Below are 17,171 nucleotides of genomic sequence, written 5' to 3' on the forward strand. Positions count from 1 at the left end.
GCCCGCACTTTGGCGAAAATTAACCTTTCTTTTTTTTTTCGCAAATCCCGTGTCAAGGAAATCTTTTCGATCGACTTCACGCAAGACTTCCTCAAAAATATCGACCCCTTAAATTGGCAATCTCAGTGATATCGATCCATAGCTTCCGCGGCTACACGCACCACGAATTTTGCGGTTTGTTCTTGAGTAACCCGCTATTTCGTTACATTCCTCACTTCCCGCACCGTCTTCACTTGTTGTCACAACCAGGATATTCTGCGTCCTGGATCGGTATCCTCGAGAGCTGATCCAGGCCTGGAAGGACTACACGTCCTGGAAGCGGACCGACCATCAGCATGGACCCGGTAAGAAGTCGAGTCGATGCGCGCTGGCGCTTGCGTCAGTGCAGCGCACGCGTGTAGATCTTCTTATCTGCTTATCGATCTTCTTATCGAGCATATTGCTGGAAGCTCATCATGAGTACCACGATTTAAAACAGTACTGACGTGACAAGTGAATGGGCAGCGCTCTTTAGATTCGAGGCATTCTCTAAACAAAGGAATTCGTGGCATACACATCACGGCTGCGGAGTGCCGAAGACGCTTTTGTTACCGGGCGATCGTCTACAAGGGGAAAAGAAAAATACGTTAATGAGAGCTGGGGAGCTTGGCATGGATGGCATATGCTAGTCGGTGTCCTATGGCGAAATATTAGTAAGTTATACTCCAATAAGATTTGTTTACTTTTATTTCCTTATTTTTTTTTTCTAGCGTGAGTGACAGTTTCGGATCTCGAAAATGAAGGGAACATTGACGCAAGCCTTGGAGCACTCACTTGTAACAGCTGTTCTACGAGCCAGCTTTGGTTTCAGTTCTCAGAAGGCGCACGTGTCGTGACGTCACACCGCTTGTGGTCACGTGGTAGCAAGACATCGCGACGTTTTAGAACTCGCTCCAACTCGCTCGATGGTCCCTTATGCTGCTATACATCGGGCAGCATCGGGCTACATCAAAACGTCATTGATGTACATACCGATTGGCTTCAATTCCGCATGTGAGGCATAAGTGCCTTAAGCTGATTTATCCGTAATTGCCTGAAGAGTTGGGGAAGGCGGAGGAGGGGGACGACCAATTCTGTCAGTGCCAGCAGCCGCCAGTCAGTGCGTAATATTTTAGTTCTACCATGTCAGGCGATTTACAAGAAGATGGGTGAAGTTGTTGCCTTGCTAACATATATGGTACCCATACAAATAGAGGCCCTGTGAACGGGTAGTGCCGGCAACAAAACTAGAACCACCACAAAAACGGAACCTCTTTTAATAATAATATTTGGAGTTTTACGTGCCAAAACCACTTTCTGATTATGAGGCACGCCGTAGTGGAGGACTCCGGAAATTTTGACCACCTGGGGTTCTTTAACGCGCACCTAAATCTAAGCACACGGGTGTTTTCGCATTTCGCCCCCATGGAAATGCGGCCGCCGTGGCCGGGATTCGATCCCGCGACCTCGTGCGCAGCAGCCCAACACCATTGCCACTGAGCAACCACGGCGGGTAGGAACCTCCTTTGTATTTATGACAATGCAACGAGAGTACAAATAACAATAATGTGCCGATCTAGCTGCCGGGTATTAGAAAATGAAATTTGGTTTATTGATTGTTATTCATTTAAAGAAAAGGGGGGGGGGGCTACAGTTTTGGAGATTTGACCGCATACAGACTGGGCCAGGTCGGTAATCGGGACCTTCACTAAACATTCGAGACTGTCCCGCTAAATTCAGGATGGCTGACAACGCTAGGTCTGACAAGGGGTGCCCAGGGAACTCTCTATAGGGTCCTAGGTGCGAACCCCCGCATATAACCAAGCACCAGGCCGGGGGTCATCTCCACCCATTAGAAAAACTGGTTGGTCCACGGCGACATGGAGCTTAATACCCAGCGCTTCCCGTATTCGAGGCGCATGCTCTACCAGTGCATTAGCGCTTTGGCCACAAGGCCAGGAGGTCGTTGGATCGATTGCCTACCGCGGCTGCCGCGCTCTGACGGGTACGGAATGCAAGAACCCTCGTGTAGCATGCTTTGAGCGCACTTAAAGAGCCCCAGGTGGCCCAAATTAATCTATAGTCCTCTACGACGTCCCTTACAGCCCCCTCCACTCCCGTGTGTAGTTCCAGTATGTTAATCCTCACAATTCATGAAGTCTGGCTGACCCCATATATTGGTCCATTACACGACCTTCTTGTAACGTCAGGTAACAGCCTATACGAATAGAGCTTTCCCTCTTAATCGCAGACCTCGTACACCAACTTTCATTATCGATACCCACCACAATACCCTCGGCGCACCAACTAATGAGCTTTTTTTTTTTCCCAAGGTGCGCACCTGGCAGCGTATTGAAGGCGAACGCCAAGGCGCTCGCTATCTCGACGAGCAGCGAAACACAGCTCACGTCGGCGATTTACGTTTGCGTATATTAATTGTTTTTTGTTGTCGTTGCTATTATTTAACGACCCAGTTTCGAGCTTCCTGTTCCGCGACTCCCGCGCGTTCCTCGTAACCTCCATCGTTAATTACTTCACTGCTTTTACGCCTCATTAAACTCGCTTCGTTAGAGATTCCCCGCGTTTCACAAATTTATGCTTCGCATTCATACCGAAGTTTTTTTTTTCTCTCCCTGTTTCCGCGTTCTTACAGGTACGAGGCCGACGCACGATAGCACGTTCAGACAAATTTTCTGGAAAAAAAAGAAAAACAATTTCTTAGCCCCAGGTGGTCTGCGCTAAACCGCACCTTAATTGCTGGTCATCAATATTTAGTCATTACGCGTGATGAAGGTTCTACGGAAAAATTGCCCGGTAATAATTCCACGAACACGGCGACTGCGCGGTTGAGCTCGGGGTCGTTACGTGCGGGCGTTCAGTAATTATAATTTTTAAGTAACTGTGATTGCGTAAATCACGGTTACTTGTCTGTGAACGTGTCTCGATTTCACTGCCTCTCTTCGCGCACTTTCCATGGTGTTTTAATATGCTAAATAAATCACATCAGCTACCTCTCTCGCGCGCGCACAGTACTCATAGTTAAACAAAAAGTCATTTGAGGCACTTGCCACTTGTACCCGCCGCAGGACCGCAATGGTTATGTAACTCGGCTGTCGAGCGCATGGTCGTGGGTTGGATTGCCGGCGACCGCATTCCGAAGTGGAATAAATTCAGAAATTCGGAGCCATCTGCGCTACCCGCTACGACTGCCTCTGCTATTGCTCTTTGAGCCGCGAAACCCATTCATTCATTCATTCATTCATTCATTCATTCATTCATTCATTCATTCAACCAATCAATATAATTCATCATGTGTCAACCGTGTCCTATATTCAAAATATCCTTACTTGGAAGCAGTGCTGCGCAGTATCGAAGATACATGCATCTTAGATACTGTCTTAGATACTCTTTGAGTATCTTGTACCTACGTCTGGCAAGACGTGTGTCAGTATCTGTAAATGAAAGAATGCATCGTGTATTTTAAGATACAAGATACTACTATCGCAACGTCACCGTGCGAAACTATAAACTTTTGCTGAAGTCCACTTTTCAATCTGACACGGCTGTCACTAAGCCACCTGCATTTCCACGGGTACTGAATTTTCTATTGTCTGACCTTAACAAGTTGACAATACTTCATGCTTAAATATCATAGCTAGTAGTGGTGTCGCCTGCATCGTGTTTCTACATATTCGCTTATTCATTGTGATTGTGTAATATATATGGAACCACCTTTCTATTTTACTTATACTTTTACCCGCCGTGGTTGCTCAGTGGCTATGGTGTTGGGCTGCTGAGCACGAGGTCGCGGGATCGAATCCCGGCCACGGCGGCCGCATTTCGATGGGAGCGAAATGCGAAAACACTCGTGTGTTTAGATTTAGGTGCACGTTAAAGAACCCCAGGTGGTCAAAATTTCCGGAGTCCTCCACTACGGCGTGCCTCATAATCAGAAAGTGGTTTTGGCACGTAAAACCCCAAATATTATTATATATTACTTTTCCTTTTTTTTTTTTTAGCTCGCCCTAAAATTTCTTACTGTTACAAATCGCCAGGTAATTGGAGCTATAAGTGGCAGTAGTGTCAATAGCGGCGGCATCCTGTCACGCTTCGTGCCACTACCATGCGTATGAAACGTTTCTGAGCTGCGCAAGTTTTCTCGGGGGAGAAGAATCGTACAAGAATTGTACGTTAATGATTAGGTCGCTCGCGAAAGCTTTACGCCATCCGATAAGTAGAATATAAAAGGTAATTGGAGCTTTAGGTGCTCTCTGTATACACGATGCGTCACAAAAAAATGGCCGCTACCAGTGTTGTCGCTGCTGCACACCTGCGCAGTGATGCGGTATTGCTCAAATGGGTAATACACCTACGGACAAGGTAGAACTCCACAGTGGTATCTCGCCATCGTGCAGAGGTTTCTTAACGTTCTTGTAAATAAATGGAGACCCGCTATCTGGCCGGCAAGCAGAGCAGCGACTCTCATTAATTACAAACGCGACAAGCAAGAACTACGCACAACGCAGCGTACAAAGAGCTTTCATGTTAAGTAGCCAAAGCAACCCGAATAAATTGTTTCTGAATGAAAACATCATACTTTGAGCAAGAAAGACAAAAATTTTGAGATATTAATGGACACTTCATTCAAATAAAGCGAGGCTGGTCGGAGATAAAAAATTTCCAAGCAAACATGTAACATGTATGTGCACACAAGTTTGTAGCTACATTTCATGTATCTATAATAAGAAATTTGCGAATTTATCGAAGTATCTTAAGATACAAATGGACAGTATCGTATCCGATACAATAATTACGGTAATGTCTTGCATCTGTATCTCAATTACTCGTGGCCCGAGTATCTTGTATCGTATCATGATACAAATGCAAAGTATCTTTGCCCAGCCCTGCCTGGAAACATAACTAGGCACAATCATGATGTTTTTCAGGCACACTGATACCCTAATAAATCCCATAGCCCAATCAATCAATCAATCAATCAATCAATCAATCAATCAATCAATCAATCAATCAATCAATCAATCAATCAATCAATCAATCAATCGTCATTAGGGTGTGCGAAAGCGTCCGTACAGCGAAACATAACCATACACAATCATGCTTTTTTCATATATTTTTTCAGACACCCTGGACACTGCACAACCATACCTGGTCTTCCGCTTCGCTTACGCTGGCGTCCCTCTGACTCAAGCTAAGGTAAGGACCATCAGTAAGGCTGATACGTGATTCACTTGAAGCGATAACGAGAGAAGAAAAGGTGGTCCCCATCTTCAATTTATGTTTTGACGAAAATTAAATCGCACAGTTGTCCAGGAAATTCGCGCAGAGTCAGACAGCAAATGCTTGACGAAGCGTGAAAGCCATCTGTATCGACGACACAACACGAAATCGCGGCCGAAATAGAATAAAGACAAATAAAAGGCATGGCGCGTCACACAATACAGCACGCTGACGCAAGTATTGTGAATCTGTTCCAGACCCGCATATTCTAAATTGATAGTCGTATTCAGTAAATACGAGAGCGGAACCTACAGGCAATACCGGTCGTACGTTCAACTTAACACATTTATATTAGCATTATACTATAAAGAATAACTCACTGTAGCAAGAATGGATCGTACTCTACGCTCAATTTCATTTTTTTCACATCGATGACATTTAGAGAAGTTCAGGCGCTATAAGGAAGCAGTCATAATAAGAACGTTCAGATGACGGTTATGACAACATTAGCCATACATTACAGTATTATATCGCGCGGCTAAACAAATATTCAACCTAGTTGTAGCGTGCTCTATTGGAAGGGCGTCCGCATTTCTTCGCCCTCTGCCGCTGACGTCAGAGGTACGGCAACCACCTCGAGGCAGAAAAGCGTGACGATTTCTATCAGGTCATATTCTAATAAATGATCATTTAGACAGTGCATGTATTCAGAAATTGGGCATACATTTGTCTATAAGCTCAATACAATCGCTACATAGATGGCGGAAGGAAAAATAAAACTGAGGAGAGGTCCTACCCCCTCCGCGCGCTATAGGAGAAAAGCGTGGAGGAAGTCACATGCTATTTTTAGCTGTAACATCCATGTTGTCGGAGCACAATGGCGCGTTTGTTGTGGGGCTGCGTGCTCATGCGCGTGCTGTGTGTGTGTAGGGACTTTAAAGGAGGAGAAGAGATAAGTGCTGGCGCCGTAGCTGTCTCAGGTCATGCGCGTGCTGCCCCGTAGGTCTCGTACAGTGGTAAAGGCGTCGCGTGGGCAGGATTGCGTTGTAGTGTCCATGTTTTATTCCGCTCTGTTATCTATAACGCGCTCTTCCGGCTGTTCCTGTGGCCAGGTGGGGCAAGGAAGAAGGAAAAAAAAGCGTGAAACGAGCGCGCGTGCAGCACCTTATACACCACGTACCGCACCACGAATGATCTGGGAATGTATTTGCCGTCTTCGATGGATTCATGCTAACGTGCCATTCACAGACTGAAGCCGCGTGTGCTTCGGGATATGTAGTACGATGAGCGCCTTGTGCAGGTCAGTGACAGCTGTGCAGTGTGTCCTGCTTTTGACAGCGGGCGATGCACTTGTGGCACGTAAAAAGAGCCACGTGGAAGGATGGGAAAGAAGCGGCTGCTGTGAGCAAATAAGGGACGAACCCTCCCTCCTTACCGCCGATGTATGTGTGTGCTCGAGGGGCGCAGGGAAGTGAAGGTTAGTGGATGCGGTGCGAGAACGAACGAGGCTCGAAAAAGAGGAACGTGCGCCGACGCGCACATCAAACGGCTGACGGTCAGCACGTATAAGGCCGGTCAACGTGCTATAGCCGCACGGATACGCGCGTGCTGTTCGGCACCGCGCGAAGGATGCCACAGAACGTTGTTTCCGTAAAACTTCACTTTCCGTGAGGACAATGTAACTCAGGCGCCGCAGTCGGTGCATTTTATACGCGTAAACGAGGTTCTCCTCTGCTGGTCGCGTCTTCGGCGCGCTGTGGTTCGTCAGGTCTCGGCTATGCGCAGGCCGTCCGAAACCTGTTCAATAAAGCAAAACGATTCCTATAACGCCACGACCAGCATACGTGGCTGTTCTCGTACAATGCAGATGGACTAGCCATAGGTCGTGATGTTCGTAAAGTGCTGCTGCCGGTCGTCGCCTGTGCATTCTTGCAGCGCAGTTAAAATGCACAGACTTATGTTCAGAAACGCCGGCAAAAGTTTCGAGAGACGGGCCTTAATTCTTAAGTCTTAATTTGAAGAGTTGATTACGAACTCCTTTCAAAGCTAGAGCACAATACTCGGACGAAATGACTTGCGGGGAGGGGGGGGGTCGGGGGGGGGGCCGATGGTATCGCGATGGCATACACTGCGATCGGATCCGTTAATCAGATCACTTACAGCGCCGGCACGTCCGTGCAGCGCGGTGTGGTTGCGCGCCGAAGGCGACAGAAACAAGCGAGAGAGAGAGAGAGAGAGAGAGAGAGAGAGTCTTCCCCGACAAGATGGCGGAGTAACGCCAACTTCTGGCGTCACCGAGCTTCGCAAGGAGTGACGTCATGGCCTCTCCGTAGTTATTCCTTCTTCCATGGTTACGAACAATTTCCTGAGACTTGTCTATACATGGTCCATACATTTACGGCCTCACACTTTTTCTCGACTGCCGTCAGTAGGCTTCCATAAACAACTTTTGTAGACAGTTGACGGCAAATCGTGTAACCTTGCCTTTACAAATCCTGAACACTTAAGAGTTAGCCTTTTTTGTTGTTGTTGGCTGCTGTGTACATACATATGCACGCACAGCGTAAACTGAACTCTGTGAACGATTCCACTTGACATGATCTGAAAAGTAAGTGAAATAAGTTGAATATACGTATCTACCAATCTGCAAAAGCCTACTTGTAATGTTTCCCTCCGTAAACCTCCCATCTTGCTGCTTTTTTTAACATCAAGCACTGCACCGAGCAGGCCCTGCCCCCTGTCGTGTACGCTGATCCCTTCTCTACGCTGTCTGCGCAGCTGTGGACGAGAGCGCGGCTTGCAGTCACCGCGGCGGCGAGGAGACCATAGAACATGTACTTTGCCACTGTCCTCGATACCGCGCGCACTGGTTGTCACTAGCGATCGCATTGGCACGCCTTGACGACAGGCCACTTTCAGAACAGGCAGTCTTGGTATGCCGACATGAACTGTCGTCGCACCGAAAGTCGGTCAAGGCTTTGTTGACCTTTTTACGTGGCAGTGGCCTATTAGAGAAAGACTATAATGATCCCCATTCCCTCCCTTTTCATTTTTTTCACGCTTTTATCTTTGTCACGCTCTTTCCGTCTTTACTTCCCCTTTCCCTTCCCCTAGTGCAGGATAGCAAACCGGAGGTGTTAACTCTGGTCAACCTCCCTGCCTTTCTCTCATTCGCATCTCTCTCTCTCTCTCTCTCTCTCTCTCTCTCTCTCTCTCTCTCTCTCTCTCTCTCTGCGCAGCTGGACAACGCGTTGCAGCTGCGCAGCATCCTGCAGCAGGTGGCACTGTCGCTGGCCGTGGCCGAAGGCGCGCTGCAGTTCGAACACCGCGACCTGGGTCTGAACCACGTGCTCGTGGACGAGACCAGCTTCCAGCTGTACCAGTTCTGCATGGGCGGCAAGAGCGTCTTCATCAACAGTTGGGGCGTGCGGGCGACCATCATCGACTTCGCCGCCGCGCGCATCAGGAATGCAAACAGTGAGCGTCGCTCATTTCGTTGCCCGGATGTCAGATAGACGCCGAAGGGCAACTCGGTTTACGCTAAACTGAGTTCCCTGGCTCATTTGAGGTGCAAAGTTTAGCGGCTGTTTGTGAACAGAAAAACAAACTTGAGTTTAGGGGAACAAAGGACTACGTGAGTTTTTACGGTGAACTGAGTTTAGTATCATTCAGTTGAGGGGCAAAGTTTGGCGGACAGTTTAGCGACAGAAAAAAAAAAATTAGCTACGGGACTTTAAACAGCAAATCCTTTTACGCTAAATAGCGTTTGGTCTTAGTCAGTTTAGGGATAAACTTTAGGCACAAAAAAACTCAATTTATGGGCACTGTAATAACGGTAAACTACCGTAAACTGAGTTTAGCAACAAAGCTTAAGGACAATTTGTCGTCAGAAAATTCAGGTTAGGGTCACTGTACAGTAAATTACTTTAAGGTAAACTGAGTGCAGTAACACTTAGTTTAGCTAGGAACAGTTTATGGATAGGAACATTCAGTTTAAGGGGACAATAAAGAGCAATTTAGTTTACCGTAAACTTAATTTTGTCTCAGTCACTTACAGAGTTTAGGAACAGTTTGGAGAGAAAAGCTCAGTTTAGAGAAACTAAGGAACAAATCAGCCTAAACCGAGAAATTTTTCTATGAAAATCATATTTGATCACTTCACATTAGAGATTTATTACTAGCATTGTTGACCCGAAACTGTGTTCGCTCCCGTTTCCGCTATAATTCAGCGGAACCTTTTCAGTTCCTATACAGCGCCGTAGCAAAAAAGAAAAAAATGTATATATACTGACTGAAACTGGCTTGAAACTATCTTTGTTCGTTTGCATGTCTTCAGAGTGTAACTGCACGTAAACAGCACAAATTAGTTTTCTCCAAAAGCTCGACTCAAAAAAATATACACGGGCTGCTCAAACGCCAAGCAGGGGCGCTGAAACGTAAAGCAATTCCAAACTGTTTTTATTTCATTTCTGCCGCCAGCCCACCACGACCGCTCAAAGATTATTTTTTCGAGACACCCCCATTACGCCCGTGGGTCACGCGACGTCACGAAAACCTCGAAAACTCTCCATCTGATATGACACGTACACACGAATTACCCACGACTCGTCCGAACAAACGAAAATAATTATTTACGAGTCTTCTTTTTTTTTTTTTTGCACCATTAGCCTTCCGCTACTGGTCAAAAGATTTAGGGCTTCGCCCACTTCTCCTGTCTGTCCCGGGACGTCAAAAAAACTGCGAAGACTATCAATGTTAAGGTGACGTGTACGCACCAAAGATGCGTTATTACGCCGAACACAAGTGAATACTCTTTTGGAATAGCCGGCGACTGCGCCGTTCCAAAAGAAATCGGTGCCCACCGATCGCTCTGGCACCGATGATCATCCGATTATCTACTTTGTCTGCCCTAGCTCGTACCCAAACAAAGCATGCTCACTTTTGCGGGCTCCTCCACTTTTTTCAGCCAATTAGATAAAAAAACCAGTCAAGGTAGGTTCCTTGCTATTCCCTTTAAAACCAAAAAAAAAAAAAAAGTGGCCTCCTATAAGCGGGGACAACTTTTGATTGGCCGTTGAAACGCTCGATGCTTGCGTCGGCGGTTACGTAAATCTGACGTCAGAACATTCGAATAACAACAAATTGGAATGGTTTCATGTTATTGTGGGGCCCCAGTATCTTTAACGCTTTAACTAGTAGCTCAACCATATTGTTGACCTAACGAAACGTCTGGAAAAACGAAACAAACCTAAATATTAGTCTGTGCCTCTCAATTTACATATGTTTATGTTCCTGCTCAACAGTGGCAGTCACAAAAATGTCAATCGTGTTTTGATGACAAAACTGGAGGTCTTCAGTAAAACACGTTGTGGGGCGAGTTCGTGCAAAGCTTTCAATAGATGAAGCGCCAATAGTGACGGCACACAGGAAGGAATACAGACAGGACAAGGCGCTTCCTGTCTGTATTCCTTCTTGTGTGCCGTCATTATTGGCGCTTCATCTATTGGAGGTCTTCGTCATCCTCTTCTTAGCGCACATGATGGTTATATTATCACCAATGCGATTTTTTTCTTTTGTTTAAGCAAGCTGTTATTTTTTTATTCCTATAGAGGTGCATCTCAAGAACACATATTGACCTTGCGAAAGCAAGTGTCAAACACCAGTTTTCGACCATACATTGACCTTCAACCAGCTGGTCAGCAATATTTTTGACCTATTGTATCTCGCTCACTTTTTAGACAAGCTTTTCAATATTTCAGTTGGTGTGTATTTGAGCAATATAATGAATAAATAAAGCAATAAAAATGTTATAGGCGGAGTCTTTCTTATCTTGCCAGTTAAAGGGTTTAAAGAAGTACATTTTAGAAGTACACCTCCGAAGCAATGCATCCCCGGAAGCAACAAGTCATATGTAATGCACTTCAATTTAAATACCACTGCGATAAAAGCGAAGCACAGCGCTCACAGAAATAATTAATAATGTTAAATTTCATCTCAACACACATTTTATTGAAGTCTTCCGAAGGTCAACAGAAACGTAACAGTATATCTGTAACTATTTTTGTAAGGGTTAATTAAGAGATGCTTCTTTACTTCAGCGATTATTCATAATGCCACGATAGGTGTTACATCTATCTTCGCCTTTGACGACAATAGGTCCACCTATCTAAAGGTAGGCCAGTCTTTCTGATGCGCATCACCCCTGCTTGTAACTTGTATATCACAATGTGTTGCTCCATCGGTCGGGCCCCTTCTTGATTTGGTATATACCCGGACTAACTCCGACATCGCTATTTAAATTCATGCAAAATGTAAAAACGCTCTTGCGAGACAACCGCCCAACTGATGTGCATGAACCTTTCCTTTCCTTTTTTTTTTTTTTTTTTTTTTGCAAATGAGAGCGAAAATTAAATTCTAGTGTCTCTAATAAGCAGAGCTTTGATTTAGAGTCTCAAATGTTTTAGGTAAATTTCCTAAAAATGGTAAGCTTGTTTTTATATTATATTTTTAAATTGGAGCACAATGTTTACACATCCGTAACTCTATCAATACCAAGTGTTTCAGTTCTATTTAGACTATTTAACAGTTCAGACTATTTTAACTGGATGAATTTAACATATGAATTTACATCTTACGTAAAACCTTTGCATTGTTTAGGAGCGTTTTGCCAAAGTCGTACTCTCAAATTCCGCGGTGTACTTCGGAGCGGCGTACATTACATCAATTTTGACAGCTTTCGATGATTTGTAAGGTGTAGTTTACAGAATTGCGACATCGTTTTGCACTGCTGAGTTACGAGTTATAAACTTGATAGTTGAATGTTCTTTTTCTTTCTTCTTTCTTTTTTTTTTTTGGAGTATTGCAGTTCTCAATAATTTTTTTAGTTTGGAAGGGCTAAATAAAAAAATAATGCGCTTGCTACCATCACTAAATTTTGATTTTCTTTTAAATACAACAAACCTCATCAAACCTCGGTGCCGTAGTTCTTGAATAAGGAGTGCAATTTGCCTTTTTAGTTTGCATATATTTACACCGTGACGTCGTAGGCGCCACTGTCGGGTTCGTGTTCAGCTCGGCGCATAATGAGACATCACGATGCACTCGTACCCGATGCGTATGCATATATTTACCGTTCAATAAACTTCAATTTGTCGTTCGCGCTGGCTTTCGTGTCTCCGCAGCCGGCCACATCGTGTTCTCAAACCTTAACCACGCTCACCCATGCGAGTCCAGGCATTCGAACGTGTACTCTATCTACAAGGAGATTGGAACCATCACAAAGTAAGCCATACGGGGCGTTTTTTTTTTTTTTTTTAAGTGAACACGAGACTGGGCGCTTCCGTCGTCTAGCATTTTTGGTCCCCTGCCGCTTTTGTTTTTTGAGCTGTTTGCTTTCAAATCATCCGGGCCCGTATTCGCAAAACGTTCTTACGCTAAAAGCGTTCCTACCAGCCAATAGTAATGTAGGACATATTATCAGCGAAGTCGATCAGCCAATGAAATAACAGCACTTGCGTACGAAACAGCTCTGTGAATTCGGCTCCTCCCAACCAACTTACCTAGTCACCTTATTTCCCTGCGGCCCTCTCTGTGCTTCGACGCCGGTCGACTGTTTTCAATTATACTCGCCTCATAGGCACGCGACCCAAGCTCCAGGACCGACAATGTCGTGCCAGTGAGAGTCCCCTTGTCCTGCATAATCAAACTATAATTCACGAATAACGTCCTGCATATACTTTGTCAGCTAGGTATCTCCGTAGTAGACGGGCCACTTAGGGAATTAGTGCATGATAATGAACGGCTACTCTGGGCCTTCATAATTTTCTTGTATTAGTGCTGGCCGTTTTGAGCTATTGGGCACGGAGCCATTCTTCGGCAAACCTTTCAGACGGCCATGTGCACTCTCAAAAGAAAAAGAAAAAAGGTATAGAAGTTTTAAATGTATTTAGATATATACCGTAGGTCTCTCTCTGCGTACATCTTTTATATCGCCATCCTTCCTTCGACAAGCATCATGCACAGTCTTGGTCTTCGGGACTTTACTGCGTATACAACTCACACTGTGCATCCATCTGATTTGGGTGTTCGCATTTCGGCATGGCCCGTGAATGGCTTACAGCATTAACAAAAAATATTACGTTACATTAGACGTTGCACAACATGACAATAAACATTATTGTACGTCTCGCACATGTTCAATTATACTCAGTTAAACTAAAGTATCGCTTTACATAGATGCCAACATGTGCCTTGGACCTCAATAATTTTCGCACAAAATCTTAAAAGTTATAGCAAGGTAATTTTTGTGAACTTACGTTATCCAAACAGCACAGGGCTTGGAAAGCTGCAGACGGCAGCTTTATAATTCTGAAGTCTAAAACACCACCAAAACAAAACAAAAAAAAGTCGATGCAGCATTCACAGGCATTCGGTGTCCTCATCGCCAGAAGATAGCAATAATAAACACGGAAATTGCGTCATACCATGGGTCGTCAAGAGTGGTATTTGCGTATTGCTTCGGCAACGTTTGAGCCTGCCGGACTTTTCGATGTCCCACTGGGCTTTCTCGCTGCGTCCAGGGGCAACTGGGCCGGCTACTACCCGAGGACGAACGTGGCCTGTCTGGCGCACCTCACGAACCAGTTGTACCAGGCGTACCAGGGCAAGTTCGCGCGCCTTGGCGACCGCAAGGAAGCCGAGGCCTGGAACGAGATTCACACTTGGCGACTCGCGCTGCCCGAGTACCGATCAGTGTCCGACTTCGTCTCTGCTAAGTTTTGAAATTGAGAAGCGAGACGAGCTTCTCCTTTTTGCTTTAACAGTGTCTTCTTCTTTTTTTCCCCCTGCTTATTTCTCTCAAATAAATCTTTCTTTGCCTCGGGGCCCTCCAATTCCTTCTCTTCGGATAAGTGTGTGTCCAGCAGTATAGTGCAGACGCTGCTGAACCTAAAGCATTGCCAATGTTGTTCAACACTAAGGTAGCTTGCATATTCCTGCTTCCGCACTATAGTAATGTGTAAAAGGCGGCCCGTTAAGTTCCATCGTACTATGCTTAAGGCATTCCACCCCACGTTGACCGCTTGCGAAGCTTCTATACGACTGGCATATTTCAGGCATTGCAGTATTTCCATTGCAACCTTGTTGTGCGCAAGGTAGTACTTTTGTTGACTGCTTTGGTGCTGTAATATTGGCACATTCTAACCATTCCTAGGAAAATTGCATATTTGCGTCTGCCAGCTTCGTGTGATGCAGCACCTGCGAGCAGTTAAAAGGAACAGCGACTTTCAACTTGTCATTCTATAGCGTTTGATTAAGCCCATGCGTTCTATACCCTTGTACAGAATACTAGAATGCGCCAGCGTCCTACACAATTTACGGCAGTAGTCTTGGCGATATAGTTTCTGTTTCGGTCCACTGGAGACTGGGGCGTCGTGACGTCATGATACGCTGCCTCCGTCCGTTGCTGCAATCGCTGCGGCCGTCACAGTCGAGCGCGGTCAGAGGACACGCTTGCAGAGTTCGTGTACATATTTTTTTTTCAATTAGCAACATCATCATAGCTTGCTTTGTTGCTATATAAACATGACTAAATTTTAATAATAATATTTGGGGTTTTACGTGCCAAAACCACTTTCTGATTATGAGGCACGCCGTAGTGGAGGACTCCGGAAATTTTGACCACCTGGGGTTCTTTAACGTGCACCTAAATCTAAGCACACGGGTGTTTTCGCATTTCGCCCCCATCGAAATGCGGCCGCCGTGGCCGGGATTCGATCCCGCGACCTCGTGCTCGACTAAATTTTGCACTGCGTCATCACGTCACGACAATGTCGATGGCAACACTTTGAGATTAACATGAAACTAGGATTTTTTGTAAGCGTTTCCCCGCCTTCACACTTCGCAAGCGCTTCTGGCGTTTCACGTGCACTCTAAAAACAGCATACACAGTTTGAGGCGTATCTTGGCCCCACGACAATAATAGTCATCTGTCTTGCTTGCGTCTACTTCCTTGAAAAAAAAAACCTCTCCGCTCGTTAATCTCTTATAAGAAATGTTATGCCGCAGTGATAATGGGCTTGCCATTCGTGATCTGAAACTGCCGGACGCGCAGCGTTACCCATTTACAGACGTGTGTTGCCTGCAGGCAACATACCAGAAACAATTTATCTTCCTTGCCGAGTGAGCCTCTGCAACCGTGATATCGTACACGCTGTTTACCGGGGATTATAATCGAGGTACACTTCGAGGTTTATTATCCCAGGTATCCGTTGGTAACATAATAAGAAGCACAGTCGGCGTCAAGAGTTTACGAGGCGCGCGACATCGCAAGAATTTGCATATGTCCTCAACCAGGCCACGGGCAGCTTGGAACTTAGAACTGCCCGCCGCGGAAGCTTAGAGGCTATGGCGTTGCGCTGCTGACCTCGAGGTCGTGGGTGCGATTGCGACCGCTGCGGTGAAACGAATGGGTGGCGAAAAACGCTAGCGCACTTACATTTAGGTGCACGTTAAAGAATACCAGGTGGTTAGAATTAATCTGCACAGTGTCCTCCACTACGGCGTGCCCCATAATCAGATCGCGGTTCTGTCACGCTTTTTTTTTTTTTTTTTTTTTTTTTTTTTTGAGGTCAAAAGCTGGCACGGTATTTGTGACTAGCACGGGGCTGGGTTATTTTAGCGGCTATACACTCAAAAAATATGAGCGCGAATGCTTTATCGTGAGACAAGCGTCCGGCAAAGCTTGGGCGCCGATTTTACGCATACTACGCAGGACGTTTAAGTTCGCCGCTAAAGTGAATTTCTCGTACGGTGATAACTTTTGTCGTCTGCTAAGCAAGTCGGCCGGAGAGGAGCGCCGTCTGTCCTTCCGGGTTAATACTCTATTGAACGTGTGCCATTTAAACCAATAGATGGCGCTTGCATCCTATCGCTGACATCCACTTCCCCCATGCTGAAATCACTTAACCCAAGGCTGCCTATTACACTGCGCAGCGTTTTGAATTCCGAGCTCCGGTGCCTGTAAATTCATTCTCCGAGCGGCCGTAATCTATCGTATTGGCGCCCCCTCCCCAATCACCTTAGGTAAGGGGGGGAGGAAGCGACCGGGCGTTGCGATTCAATTAGGCACGTGAAATACCTAGAGTTTGCTATGAAAACTGCTAGAGGGCTAAGCGGGTAGTGTACGGATTTCCCCGATTTTCGTGCCTGTTGACGTCAGAAATTCTCGGGGCGTTATTCATTATTGGTTTATCTCTCGGAAATTGCGAGAAATCTTATTGTTCTAAACGAATGGATGTCGTGAGTTTCTGCACGCATGTGGGATCGTTGTGCATTGTTGCATATGTAATGTAATGTAATACGTTACGGAACAGTTAAACATGGCGTCGAATGCACAATTCATCGTCAAAAACAAAAAAAAAAAGAACACAACTTAGCGGAAACAGCCTGCAAATGGTTTCGGCGACCATCCTGTTTGTGTACCGATTGTAAATAAACTGTAAGTACGCCTTCTTGCATAATCGCTAATTATTTCCGACACTTCACAATATCGTTGAAAATCATTCGTCTGCAAGATCACGAAATCGAACCCAGAATGCCGACGGTTTAGGCCAACGTTTAGTGTAATAAACGTTTTAACACTAAAGATGAAGGACTTCATCCATGATTTCAACTTTTCAATTCTCGCTGACGTACGAACCACCGGATCTCGTAGGTCCCGTAGACGCTATCGCCGCCGTTCCCTCTACTAACTATAGTATAAAACTCCATAGGGGGATCCCATTTTCTGCTTCTCTCGCACGTCGGCAGATGTCGCCTCAAACGCCGATTCTCGGGGCGCTTGACCCGCACATACACACACACACGCCTACGGAGTTGGAGGGGCGGGTACTTTCAAAAGACTACTTATCTGATAG

General features: G+C 45.7%; 1 protein-coding gene across 1 annotated transcript in view; it reads left to right on the plus strand.

The window, feature by feature from the left end:
• The window catches only part of LOC142557442 (uncharacterized), a 29,182-nt gene extending 15,085 nt beyond the window's left edge, over window positions 1-14,097 (plus strand). The window contains exons 7-11 of the mRNA XM_075669293.1: window positions 250-344; window positions 5,159-5,232; window positions 8,496-8,733; window positions 12,438-12,537; window positions 13,836-14,097. Coding sequence (XP_075525408.1) covers window positions 250-344; window positions 5,159-5,232; window positions 8,496-8,733; window positions 12,438-12,537; window positions 13,836-14,037 — 709 coding nt within the window. The 3' untranslated portion in view covers window positions 14,038-14,097. The remainder of the gene's footprint in view (window positions 1-249; window positions 345-5,158; window positions 5,233-8,495; window positions 8,734-12,437; window positions 12,538-13,835) is intronic.
• Window positions 14,098-17,171: the final 3,074 nt, after the last annotated feature.

This window comes from Dermacentor variabilis, chromosome 9 (genome assembly GCF_050947875.1).
Source record: "Dermacentor variabilis isolate Ectoservices chromosome 9, ASM5094787v1, whole genome shotgun sequence".
NCBI lineage: Eukaryota > Metazoa > Arthropoda > Arachnida > Ixodida > Ixodidae > Dermacentor > Dermacentor variabilis.